Here is a 13,646-nt window from a genome sequence, read left to right as displayed (position 1 = left end):
GATGTGATGTGATCTAACAGACATAATGTGATGTCGCGGGGAGCTGGCTGTTAGCTAGCTCTATAAAAAGCAGGCGAAGCGCCGGGTCAGTGATTTGGTTACTTTCGCGCCGAGAWGTGATGTGATCTAACAGTCATAATGKGATGTCGCGGGGAGCTGGCTGTTAGCTGGCTCTATAAAAGAAAAGCAGGCACGGCGTCTGGTCAGCGATGTAATGGAAGTCGCAAGGTGACCTTACGTAAAAAGGTTTGTTACAAGAATAATCAATTGGGACCACTTTGCTATTTAAATTTTTAATAATAACGAGCAAGAGTAATAGCAACACAATTGCATACAAATATCTTTCTCAAATTTTAAAATTGTGTCGCAGCTGTCAGCACCAGTTATATTTTCACATGGTGATCTCAACAGATGTACATATATAAATGAAGATCCCCTGAACTGCCGTTAGCAAACGTATCAGTAACCTTGAATGGTATGTAAATATAGATGTAGAAACAACACCGGCAGCGATCGAGCATAATCGCTTGTTGGCATTCGATAACCTGGCTACGTCGGCGGCAACCGTCGAGCAAATATGTATCAAACCATGCCTGACAACAGATAGTACACAAAAACAGCGAATTCTGATTTTCTTTCCACTTTCAATTAAGTATTCAGTATCACATCCGTATATTCAAACACAGACACATGTTTGTATTCAAATATTTTGTGCGTGCACCTTTCATCAGTCTGATTCAAAGCTTAGTTAATCTCGTAAGCTATATAAAAGGTTATCAAGCAGATTTTGTGTGCATCAGACGGCCGACACTGCTAACGGCCGACACTGCTAAAGCTAGAAAATAATAGTTGACGTGTAAATACATGTTACATATGTACATATATATATGCATATATTTGTCAACCACAATGGCCACAATCAGTTTGGTGTCAGATAAATCGGACAACAAAACCGCAGAGAAAGTATTGCAGCATTGACTGCAGCAAAGCGCTGCTAAATAACTCAAATGCGTATGATACAAATATACCATATTACATAATTTGTTACTAATAATTTAATTCCACTGGAATTTCCGGACTGAAGATGAGCTGGTCCAAAAAGATCCAGAATTATACCTTTTCTTAAATTGTGAGTATTATTTATTTTTATACATATGTCAGTATATAGAGTATCAATTCAGCAAAAGTGTCCTGACAACGGACATCTATTACCTACCGGAAGTCAACAATATTCACGTATTCTTTACTGAAATGATCCCAGCGTCCATATTTAGACTCACAATTCTTTTACTTGAAACACCAAGAACAAAACAAGTGCGCGACTTCGTCTGCGTATACACGAACTGTTCTGATCGATTTTTTGAGATATCGACCTGCAATTGCGCACATGTCCTTTTTTCGGCAAGGACCCAATTATTCGTGAAACGCAGCACATACAGGACCCATATGAAAGCGGTATGTACCACATCTTGTAAGTTTAACGTTGCGGCAACATTAACATGTTCGCAAAAATGATAACAAGTATTTTCTGATGCAACGTTCACAGTTTCAATTTGGCTCCAGCTACAAATCATTGTRTCCACAGCTACCCAAAGTGCTGTGCTTATGTTATTGCTCTGGCGTAACCGCAAATTAATGACATATGCCATGTAATTGCCGGAACGTACAATTAGTGTACATCCAACGCGCCTACCAAATTCGAAACGTTGACTATCCCTTAGTTTCTAATATCAACAGCGGCCGAGAATATCCGATTCATAAGACGGGTAGAGCATATGTAAGCCAACAATTACATCCATATATGTACATATGTATACATAATCTTGTATAAAGAAAAAGAACAATGAACATAGCCCAACACACATATTCAAATTTAAATTCCTTGAATTGAATAAACTTTATCCGAGCGCCACCCAAAACTATCAACCATTCGAAATCCTAATAATTTAATTAAGGTACTCTTAAAATTTGTATGTGATTAGTATTATTTTTTAGAAATACATTTTTTAATATTAAATAGTTCATTAACTTACGTGTTTCATTAAGAGTTCTGGTGRGGATTTCTGGTCCAGATGTTGTTGCGGTTTTACTGCCATAAGTTGTCTCGCTACTTTTTGCTAAATCCCTAGCATCCACAGCAAGAACGCTTAGGCAAATCAATCCAAACAAAATCATATTGGTTCGTATGGTTGTTGAATTTTTGGGTCCCTAATCTTCTTTTTAATGTTTTATACAACTTTTTGCGCACAAAGCGCTTTCTTTTTAACGAAACACACTGACATTAATTTATTGCCGTTGCGAATATCACTAATCTATTTTATTTACTTCAGTATTCAAGTATGTATATACAAATATGCATTTATATATATATCTATATATTGCAATTTAGAATAGTCTAATATTTATGTAAATGTCTTCACGGTTAACAATTGGCACATTGATATATATGTAGATGATTTTTTCAAACTGAAGACGTTACGGTAGAGGAAGGCTAAAGGTAGATACTGATAAGAATTTAAATGCATACATTTACACATAGCACTAACTTTTTCAACTGCCGTAAATATGTTATTGATGGTTATGCTTCTTATGTATTATATGGTAAGTACATATGTGTTCTGTTTATATGCGAATCATGCATGCGCGGTATTCATAAATAAATTGTATACCTGTTAGTCACTAGCATTTAGGTCTAATCMGAATTACATATATTCTTTTCAATTCAACTCAATTATTTTAAAAAAGATTTGTTAAGAAAAGGTATCTCTCCCTTCCCATATTAAACTAGTTTTATTTTTTAGAATTATTGTGACGCCCGCAGCACCAATAGTAACGAGTTGTTTATTGAAACCGGTCGCCACTTGCACATAGCAGAAAATCTTCTTTTAATATTATCAAGCAATTGGTATATTTACCTAACCAGGTTCTTAAAATAAAACGTATATGGAATTCTCCTTAATATCCAAATATTTTGTATATGACATTTTACTTTTAATCACTTTTTTCAAAGATTTTATCCTTTTTCACATTACACACAAGCCTGCTACCTTCTTGCTTTGCTTTATCCACTTTGCGTTTTTACTTACTGCTTACATACATTCGTATGCATATACAATTCCTTGTAGAATTGTAACTCTCTGTATTAAATCACTAATTTTAAGCACCGAGATATTTATAAATTCAATACACGATACAATGATATTTGAATTATTGACGTCGACATTTGAATATTATTTAAAAATCTCTAATTTTGTAGTCACTAAACTCCACATATTACAAATACATAAAGGATTTAATTCATTGCAAACGCGACAACACTTTATAAACATCCGTATCCACGCACGTATGCATACAACAGTTACGTCAASTTACCTATCCGCACAATTTCAAAGAGAGACTGAGCAAAACCTACCAAGCGAGTAACGAATATGGCAGAAAAGCAAAGCCAACAGAAACAAAACCATAAAACATAAACAACACTGACAGCTGGCGAAAAATTGTCAAGCAACATAAGAATGATTGAAACGATTCAGAAATCACGTAATGGAAATAGGTGTCTTGTTGACGTGGTTCAAATTTTATTTCAACCAAGCCCCGCTTTATATCACAAAAAGTATCGTTTTCTGTTTCACTTCTAACGTTTTCCAGAATATAACCTTACATCACACACCAGAATATCACAAAAATTGTTTCGCTTTGTATATCAGTATTAAAAGTATACCAAATGTAATGTATGTACATATGTATATATGAAATACTGGGCAGCACTCATTTTAGTTGTTTACAAATATTTCTAGATGGTTGATTCTTGAAGAAATAGAGTAAGACTTAATATTTTATTATACTAATGGAGCCTGGGGTAATCAAAAAGTTGGATAAAGTTGTCGTTAACCGAATTGCTGCAGGAGAAATCATACAAAAGCCTGCAAATGCGCTTAAAGAACTCATCGAAAATAGGTTGGCAGATTACCTCGTATACCACAATACCTTCCATTCAATATAAAAATAATGTTTCCTTTCAAAATTAACAGCTTGGACGCAAAAGCGACACATATTCAAGTGACCGTAAAATCTGGCGGTCTGAAGCTATTACAGATACAAGATAATGGAACCGGTATACGGCGTGAGGATCTTCCGATAGTTTGTGAACGCTTTACAACATCTAAATTAACAAAATTTGAAGATCTAAGCAACATAGGAACTTACGGGTTTCGTGGTGAAGCTCTGGCTAGTATAAGCCATGTTGCTCATTTGAGTATACAAACTAAAACAGCAAATGAATCGTGCGGCTATAAGTATATATCAATTTATTACCACATTCGAGTGAATAAATTTGTATAAAAAATTAATGATAAACTATTGTAGAGCTTCTTATGAAGATGGAACGATGAAAGGCACCCCAAAAGCTAGTGCCGGAAATCAAGGAACTATTATTACGGTAGAAGATCTCTTTTATAATATGCCACAAAGGCGACAGTGTTTAAAATCGCCAACCGAGGAAATGCAAAAAATTTGCGATGTTATCTCCAAATATGCTGTACACAATTCAAGCGTTGCTTTTACACTCAAAAAGTATGGTGAACCCCCAATATTGCGCACAACTGGCCGTGGTACACGCGAATGCAATATCGCTGATATATATGGAACACAAATTGGTCGTTCCTTATTGCCTGTTGAATTGGAGGACGAAGTTCATAAGTTCAAATTGACAGCGTTAGTAACAAATGTAGACTATTCAGCAAAAAGAGGAATAATGTTACTATTCATCAATCATCGACTGGTAGATTCAAGTGGTGAGTAAGTGAGAGAATCTGTCACATATTGGCATATCTTAAACTTTATATTTGTATTTACATGACTTAGCTTTAAAGGCAGCCGTAGATAATATATACAGTACTTACCTTCCCAAAGGAATGCATCCTTTTACTTATATAAGCCTCGAAATAACACCAACACATTTAGATGTTAATGTTCATCCAACAAAACATGAAGTTCATTTTCTATACGAGGATGAAATTATAGATAAAATTAAGCGTCGAATAGAACTGAAGCTTTTAGGTAGCAATACAACGCGTACTTTTTATAAACAATTGAGATTACCGGGTATATCCAATATAGATATGGAGGATAATGAAAATGAAGCGTCTCTAAAAAATTTTGATAAAGAACGTATGGATAAAGATCGTGTTCGAACCGATTCTAAAGAACAAAAATTGGACAAGTTTCTTTTACAAAAACCCATTCCTAATCAAGAAGTCAACAATTCAAATTCAACTTCTTTCACTCATATTGAGGATGAGAGCTTTAAGATAAACACAGCGCGAAAGTCCGAATTGCTGCTTACAAGTATAAAACAAATGCAGGAAAATGTAGAACGCAGACTTAACGTCATGCTACGAAAAATATTGAAGGACCTTGTGTTTGTTGGAATAGTGAACGAAGCATATGCTTTATTTCAATATGACACTAAGCTATATTTGTGCAACACGTCCAAATTTTGGTATGTACCAGACAATATCCATAAATTCATAAACATTCAATATGAACTCACATTCTCAGTATTATATATTTTGTATATTATTTAAATGACTATAATCCTTGAATATTTACTTGCTACTATATTATTGCAGTGAGGAACTTTTTTATCAGCGCTTGATATTTGAGTTTCAAAATCTTCCCCATATTCAATTGGAGACACCTCTTGATATTAGAGAGCTTGTACGAATAGCATTGGAGTGCGAAGAAGCTGGTTGGTCGCCTGAAGATGGCGATAAAATGGAACTCGCTGAAAGTGCATGTAAAATACTTATCGAAAAAGCTCCCATAATGCGTGAATATTTCTCATTAAGAATTAATGAGGAAGCTCAATTAGAAGCATTACCCGCCATTTTACCTCAACATTATCCCTGCAGCACACATTTGCCGATGTATATATTGCGCCTGGCTACAGAAGTGGATTGGGAATCAGAAGTAGAATGTTTTGAAACTTTTTGTAGAGAAACCGCTAAATTTTATGCATTAACGAGTGTATTAGAAATAGAATCACTGCCACAACGGCACAATTGGCTTATAGAACATGTCCTATATCCATCATTTAAACGATACTTGCTCCCACCGAATCATTTGAAGCAGCAATTGTACGAACTGACCAATTTGTCACAACTATATAAAGTATTTGAACGATGTTAGTGAAGCTTGATGTAGTAAAGGATTTATTTTATTTGTTTAAAAATATTTATCAACAACTATAAGTGCATAAGCAACAGGAATAAAACTAATTTCAAAACCATAACATATACAATAATATTTACAAATCCGGCTGGCACAGGCGTTGTTCGCGTTTCGAATTCGCAACATGTTCTTTAAGCAATCGCATAACATCATTATCATGTTCTGGGGGAGTTGGCTTAACATTTGTGGCCCAGTAATATATGTCCCAATCATTGGTGACGCCATTGATTAATTGGTCATATTGTGCTGTTAGTTTAGCATCCATATCTTTTAAGTAACGTGCAACAAATGTACTAAGTATCAAATCATTTTCAAGCATACCACGCTTTCGAGATTGATAAATAAGGCTATGGGGTAATATTTGAGTTATTTCGAAATAAGATTATATAAATACTGGCATAGGACTTACCGCTGTTTCCGCACTTCTAGCGGCTCATCTGGTCGTAAAGGATACTCGGGGAGCGGTAAATAATCCGGATCCTCGTAATCGATTATTGGAACATCAGCGTTATTTAATACCTTTGCCTTATTTTTGTCATCTCCAATTGTAGCTTTTGATGAAAATGTCTGCATTCGTAAAATTTTCCGGCGAGAACCCTGACTCTAACAAAATTGTACTCACGTATTTACATTGGCTAAAAAAAATTATGCAACATCTCTTTATTTGATCTTACCAATAATTGTCGCAACATTTTTGATTTTCTTCCTTATTTAAGTGCTGATTTGATTTATTTATTAATATTTCGATACTGTCAGTGTATTGAAAATCAGATATGCATTTATTTAAGTGTTTTGACATAGAATCCTACCTTAATGCTAATGCGAATTTAAATAGTGGAACGCGCTGATATTGGTACACTTTGAAACAGGGTGATATATTTACGCTCATTCCATTTTTGAATCCCCACCATCGTATAATAGATGCTGTAAGCAAAGAATAACCAAAATAATATCACATACTTCCTCTGCTACAAGTATGCCTATTTAAAGATATCTAAAATTCATGTTTGAAAAATGTAATCAATTTATAATGCTTTAAAATTTTTTGGGTTTTATACAATTTTAAAACAAACTCATATAAATTTCATTAAATGCAATTATCATAAATTTTAATTCAAGTGACAGAAAATTTCGCATATCGTACTAAACTATTGTAATATTTTTTTTATGAGCTAAAGAAAATCGTTCGTATTTTGAGACAAATAAATACGGATACTCCAACAAAAATTGTAGTGTATTTGAAAAATCTTTTCAGTTTCTTACGTTTGGTTTCAGCCAGATACTCATCATAATCTATATACAATGGATTTTTTGAAGGACTAAATGAAGATAACTGAAATTAAATAATAACGGTGAATTCAAATAATTACTATGTTATAGAAATTTCTTACATATTTCGTAGTTCTGAGGAGTTCCTTTATTGTTACCCGATATGTCTTAACATTTTGTTGCAATGACTGTAATTGTTCCTGTGACACATATCCTAATTCTTCGGACTTGATATTTTCTTTTATAAAGCGAAGCGTTGCTGTCAATATTACTAAATGTTGTAAATGATTGGCCGTAATCATTAAAATTTCGTAGAAACTATAAAGTCATTAAATATATAAACATATACATGCAGATTCTATAAATCACCTACTTTTCTTTTGATGATCTACTGACGCGAGCGATAGATTTTTTTGACCAATGATGTAGGTGAAAACTATATAAATGAAAAAATTAAAGCGTATACATTATAATATTATAACAAGCTTACTCAAGGAGTCCTTTCATTATTTTCATTCGAAAAATGGGATATTTAATTCCAATATCTTCCATTAAATCGTCATTCATTGATAGGAAATCCAACAGTGTAATTTGCTCCTTGGCAAAATGTTCTAAAAATCTATCCATATTTAAAGATAATAGGATTGCATTAATTTCTTGGAAATATTCGGGACAATCAGATTTCAAAAAAATTCTTGGTATGTAATCACGCAATGTGTTGTAGCCAAGGAATTGAGGTGGGACAACATAAGTCACTTTTTCTTTTGGTAGAAATTCAAGTAAATCGTAAAATCCATGAAATTGTGCTACTTGTACTGGTGTATAACCTTTTCTATTAGCAATAGTTGCATTTACACCAACTTCCATCAAGAGTTTTACAACATCTGTACGATTATTCTCTATTGCATGAAATATTGGCGTGCATCCCTGATTATCAACAGCATCTAACGACACATCTTTCAACATTCGTCTCACAATGGTGATATACCCATTTTTACAAGCGTGCATGAAAGGAGTAGTTCCATATTTGTCGGAAACATTTATCACAGCTTTATGTTTTAGTAATAGTTGTACTATCTGATCAATTGTATGCGAATCTTTACTTGTACATTGGCATGCTAGCATTAGTGGTGTAAATGAATCCACCTGTTTATTGACGTCCGCATTGAGATCCTCGAGTAGAAGCCGCACGATAGACAATTGCCCTTCTCGGCAAGCAGTCATGAGAAGAGTAAACTCTCCTAAAAATTTATGAATTCTAAAAAAAATTTACCATTTTTATATTTAAAAACTAATAGTGTTACCATTGATTGGTTCGTTGACGGATATCTTGTGGTCACTTATTTGCTGTCTACATTTTTCAACATCTCCTTTTATGATTGAGAGTATTATTTCCGCACGACTGTTCTGCTCCTGTTGCCATATAGTCGGCGAACGAGCTTTTTTTGATGGCTGGAAATACGAATAAGAATCTCTATTAGAACTGTAGTAAAATTTATCAAGTGTCCTTGAAACCTATGAGTGCATTCAAAATATTCTAATTTTTATACTTTTACTTGCCATATCACCGAAATAATAACCATCATAGCCATCTGAATCCTCAGAATCGGTCATTGGAGGCCGGTAGTTAATTTGCGATTGGGGCATGTTTTTCAAAAGACAAATAATTTAGATTAATTAATTCGAGAATACCACAAATTTACATGGCGCGCTAACAGAGAAAGAAACAAAATATTTTGGTTACGATTATTGCAATTTACTAAATCTATTACTAATCTAAAACAGCTGATTGACGAAATTTGGGCAGAGAATTTATTGCACATTCTCTGGTATTAAATTCGATGCATAGTTAAAGAAAGTCAAATCAACCCTGAATACTTCAAATACGAAGTAATAGAAAAAGCAGAGACTGTTGTGAAAATTCAATAATATAGGAGGAAAGATTAAAAATATTATTTGTTTTAAGTGTTTAGAAAAATTTATAAAACCAAAATAAACTTTAAGTGGTGAGCATTTACATGTCAAAAACAATGTCCAAAGAAAAGGTCGAAAGTCTTGAAAACAAACACACCGAACACTGGGCAGGTGGCAGTGGTAAAGGCGGGTTAGATGTGTGTCCTGAATCTAATTGTAAGGCCAACTATGATGCTTCTAAAAGCAGTATAGATCGTGGAGGGGGGCGTATTGAATCGACACAAATTGCTGGTAATGAATCTCCCCCGTACTTGTCACCAGTATTGTCGTTAACTTCAACTCCTATTGCATCTATAACTATAGAGAGAGATGTTATGGGTGCTTGCTCATCAAATATATTAAGCGAGAATGAAGAGTACCCATTACACAAAAGTGTTTTTCAAGGTGATTTTAAAAGTTTGGCAAGACTTCTTCAACGGTCCCCAAATAGCTGGCGAACGCAAGAAGAAATCGGTTGTAAAGATAAACATGGAAACACACCCTTACATCTAGCAGTAATGTTGGGAAGGAAAGAGTGTATCAATTTGCTGTTATCTCATAACGCTCCTGTAAAAGTAAAAAACAATGAAGGATGGTCGCCATTAGCTGAAGCAATTAGCTACGGTGATAGACAAACTATCTCCGCTGTGCTGTGTAAACTTAAACAGCAATCCCGTCAGCATATGGAAACTCGTCGCGCTAAATTAGTTCGTGCTCTTGAACAAATGAAAGACTTTTACATGGAACTCAAATGGGATTTTGCTTCATGGGTTCCACTTGTATCCCGTATGTTGCCGTCCGATATCTGTCGAATTCACAAGTCGGGAGCCACCTTACGCCTTGACACAACATTAGTAGATTTTAATGATATGCGTTGGGAGAGGGGGGACATTTCTTTTATTTTTCGTGGTGATCGACCACCTCATGAATCATTAACAGTTTTAGATAACGAATATGAATGTTATCAGCACGTTCGATATGAAGATACAGATATCGAAGACGAAGTAGATGTACTAATGTCTACGGATATTTTAGCTGCTCAAATGTCAACGAAAAGCATACAGTTTGCTCGAGCCCAAAGCGGTTGGATATTCCGCGAGGATCGAAAAGAATTAGTCAGCGGACAATACCAATGCGATTTATATTCGATACAAGGTCTTGTTTTAAAACAACGTAAAAGGCGAGAGCATCTATCACATGAGGATCTCCAAAAAAATAAAGCTATTGTTGATACAATTACACGTGGTGGTCGTCGTGCTAGCTTAACAAGTGCAAACGGGGAAGGTGGATTAAATAGGGATTCAATAAATGGATCTGCATCAGAAATGCCCCGAAGAAGTTCATTGCAACCTCCGCCCCCGCCAGCCATTACATGGGAAGAGTATATTAACACACCAATTGGCAAATGCCCCCATTTGGGACGACCACCAGTACATAAGCAATCAAACAAGTCTATACGGGCCACAGTAGCTATGAGTAAAGATTTTCCCCTTAGCGTCGAAATGCTATTAAATGTATTGGAAGTAATTGCTCCTTTCAAACACATTAATAAATTGCGCGAATTTATAACGCTCAAATTACCAAGTGGGTTCCCCGTCAAAGTAGAGATACCAGTTTTACATACAGTGACAGCGAAAATAACTTTCCAAAAGTTTGAATTTCGTGACAACATACCGGCAACACTATTCGATGTACCGTCGCATTATGTGGAAGATGCCCGTCGTTTCCCAGATTTATGACCGGGAACAGGTCAGCAGCATCCAATGACGGAAAGCGTCGATTTAAACCGCAATGCTACCAGCGACATCAGAACTAAGGCGCATGCCACTTTTGATGAAATAGAATAGTGTACATAGGAGACAAATAAAAATCTGTAATCATTGCATTGATGCATCATTAATAACATCACTAAAATATGATATTTATTCGTCTCTTATTATTTCAATATAATATATTCAAAGAAATGTATTAAATACAATTACCATTCAATGCATTTACATTATTTGATTGTAGTGTATATTGCATACTTCAGCGATAAGAAGTATATTATGCACGATTTATCTATGTATTCAAAAATGTACATACTTATGTATTATATGTATATGAATGTATGAACATACATACATGTTATTTCAAAACTTAATTTAAAAATTTTTATCTTATTTTTTGACTACTAACCTAAACTTACTGAATAATTATGTATGTCATAGGCTCAAACAATATACATAAATGACATTGTAATTATTGCGTGAATTTAATTTTGTCGAATTTATGTGTGATTTGAAATCAGAATATTTTCACGCGTATAACTCGGCACTAATTTTTATTACAAATATTTCAAAGTAAGCTGACATGTGTGTATATGATTGTATAATGTTGGTATATTACTAGCCATTTTCAACGTGTTAAACAGTTGTAATCCCATTGTGCAAATCCTTTTTTATAGTATGTAAGTTGTAGTAAAAGCTTGTGTATAACAGTCTGTTGAGATATTAATGAAAATTTTCTAAGAGTTTGCCAACTATTGATTTAATTTTTGTGTGTAAACAAATCTAATTATGTACATATATGCTTTTTTAGTTTAAGGCTGAAACTTATATATATTATTGTTATCAAACTTTAATGATAAAATATAAAATACGTGCATTCAGTTAGAATAAATTTATATGCGTGTAAACTATTTGGAAAATATCAATACACTGCTTGATCTTTGACATACCTTCCCACCTATTAAATAAGTATTCATATTTSATATAATTTGTATTAATTATTTATTGCATCAAAGTAGAATTGCCAAGATATATTAAGTAAATGTTTCTATTGTGTAAATGTTCACATTTTCTTTGTATCAGTTCATTTCAACAAAGTATTTACTGTTAGAGAGTTTTTCGAAATTTATGTTAACASTAACTATCTACGTTTACATGCGAAATAAGTAATAATCCGGACACAAAATAAATAAAAAATTTAATAAATTTTTTTATGAAATTAAATGAGTTAAATATATTTTTACACATAATATGTGCAACATGCATAACATTTTTTAAAAGTAATTGAAGAAATATTACAAATTAATTATAAATACAAAATAATCAGAACTATAAGGTTTTTGTTCAAAATATTCAACAAAAGCCCAGAAAAAATTCAAAACTAGAGGTAAACTACGCTAACTCATTTTTATTAATTATTGCAATATTAAACTGAGTTAATTTTTATTATTAGCAAAACGCATCAAAAATTATTTGGAAGAACGGGAATAGCTGCCATATATTATATACTATTTGCATATGCTACAAAAATTATTTTTATCATGTCCAATTCACTATTTGATAACTAAGATTAACAGCAAGAAGAAACAGATCCAAAATAACGATCTATAGTTTAGTAACTTTATAACAAAAATATTGAACGTTTTATACTATTATAATAAAGTTCAGTGCACTCTCATCACACATGTATTTACTTTGTATACAAGTAAAATCATGAAAAAACTAACATTTTACGTCATTTCCATGAATACATAACATAAATAATAAATTGTTGTAGAGGCAACAAAATAAATTTAGAATGACTGAAAGAACTTCAACCACTACTTCGTTTATTAACGTCAACGATTGCTCCACAATATCACTATTTTTAAGACATTAGTCCTGACTTATTTAAAAATTATTAGCACATTAATTGTTTATGCACTTATATTCATAAAGTATGTCTCAAACATTCGTTTAACTTTACTTTTAAGGGCAATATGAAATATTTGATTATACCCATGTATAAGATTGTGGAATTCTTCCAAATATATTGAATATCGTTTGGTTAATGTGTATCTACAAGATAATCAGTATTATACCCATGTATAAGATTGTGGAATTCTTCCAAATATATTGAATATCGTTTGGTTAATGTGTATCTACAAGATAATCAGTATTATACCCATGTATAAGATATGTGACAAATACAGTAGCATAAAAAAATCAATTTATTGAAATTATTATAAAACGGTTTTGGAAAGGATATTACTTTACATCACTCCTCTCAGCAAAGATTAAGCCAATCTATTGGAAATAATAATTTGAATGATAATTATTTTGGTGAAACACACTCATGTGAAATGCAGTAACCCTGCGGAAAAGTTCCAAGGATACATTAATAATACTACATTAAAGAATTTATACTTATCATAAATTATAGGT

At 33.2% G+C, this 13,646-nt stretch overlaps 5 protein-coding genes across 10 annotated transcripts in view; 2 read left to right on the top strand and 3 right to left on the bottom strand.

The window, feature by feature from the left end:
* LOC108970761 (low-density lipoprotein receptor-related protein 1) overlaps positions 1 to 3,397 on the bottom strand; it is a 74,353-nt gene extending 70,956 nt beyond the window's left edge. For 2 of the 5 annotated variants that reach the window (XM_018936323.1, XM_018936324.1), the window contains exon 1: positions 2,034 to 3,397. In XM_018936323.1, the coding sequence (XP_018791868.1) occupies positions 2,034 to 2,175 (142 nt within the window). In that variant the 5' untranslated portion in view covers positions 2,176 to 3,397. The remainder of the gene's footprint in view (positions 1 to 2,033) is intronic. The other 3 variants (XM_018936320.1, XM_018936321.1, XM_018936322.1) reach the window with 3 other exon arrangements.
* A 139-nt stretch (positions 3,398 to 3,536) lies between these two features.
* Positions 3,537 to 6,292, top strand: LOC108970782 (DNA mismatch repair protein Mlh1). The gene is made up of 6 exons (XM_018936355.1): positions 3,537 to 3,731; positions 3,798 to 3,957; positions 4,032 to 4,295; positions 4,366 to 4,793; positions 4,864 to 5,500; positions 5,631 to 6,292. The coding sequence occupies exons 2-6, from the start codon at positions 3,848 to 3,850 to the stop codon at positions 6,187 to 6,189; spliced, it is 1,998 nt and encodes a 665-aa protein (XP_018791900.1). The 5' UTR covers positions 3,537 to 3,731; positions 3,798 to 3,847; the 3' UTR covers positions 6,190 to 6,292.
* Positions 6,190 to 7,032, bottom strand: LOC108970786 (succinate dehydrogenase assembly factor 2-A, mitochondrial). Its single transcript, XM_018936360.1, has 3 exons — positions 6,906 to 7,032; positions 6,641 to 6,834; positions 6,190 to 6,578 (listed from the first exon to the last, which is right to left on the bottom strand). Exons 1-3 carry the CDS (start codon positions 6,921 to 6,923, stop codon positions 6,308 to 6,310), a joined length of 483 nt encoding a protein of 160 aa, XP_018791905.1. The 5' UTR covers positions 6,924 to 7,032; the 3' UTR covers positions 6,190 to 6,307.
* On the bottom strand, positions 6,954 to 9,262 carry LOC108970785. 2 transcript variants are annotated; one of them, XM_018936358.1, is made up of 6 exons: positions 9,061 to 9,262; positions 8,805 to 8,952; positions 7,991 to 8,741; positions 7,874 to 7,936; positions 7,623 to 7,818; positions 6,954 to 7,564 (listed from the first exon to the last, which is right to left on the bottom strand). In XM_018936358.1, the coding sequence occupies exons 1-6, from the start codon at positions 9,145 to 9,147 to the stop codon at positions 7,397 to 7,399; spliced, it is 1,413 nt and encodes a 470-aa protein (XP_018791903.1). In that variant the 5' UTR covers positions 9,148 to 9,262; the 3' UTR covers positions 6,954 to 7,396. The 2 variants fall into 2 exon arrangements, with proteins under 2 accessions (XP_018791903.1, XP_018791904.1); XM_018936359.1 differs by lacking the exon at positions 9,061 to 9,262 and having other exon boundaries at positions 7,991 to 8,758; positions 8,805 to 8,890.
* Positions 9,263 to 9,303: 41 nt separating this feature from the next.
* On the top strand, positions 9,304 to 12,002 carry LOC108970784 (ankyrin repeat domain-containing protein 13C). Its single transcript, XM_018936357.1, has one exon. It carries the CDS (start codon positions 9,519 to 9,521, stop codon positions 11,190 to 11,192), a length of 1,674 nt encoding a protein of 557 aa, XP_018791902.1. The 5' UTR covers positions 9,304 to 9,518; the 3' UTR covers positions 11,193 to 12,002.
* The last annotated feature ends 1,644 nt before the right edge of the window (positions 12,003 to 13,646 follow it).

Source organism: Bactrocera latifrons, unplaced genomic scaffold (genome assembly GCF_001853355.1).
Source record: "Bactrocera latifrons isolate USDA-ARS-PBARC rearing strain unplaced genomic scaffold, ASM185335v1 scaffold_31, whole genome shotgun sequence".
In the NCBI taxonomy this organism is placed as follows: domain Eukaryota; kingdom Metazoa; phylum Arthropoda; class Insecta; order Diptera; family Tephritidae; genus Bactrocera; species Bactrocera latifrons.
Note: the sequence above shows the minus strand (reverse complement) of the source record. Positions and strands in the feature narration are given on the sequence as shown.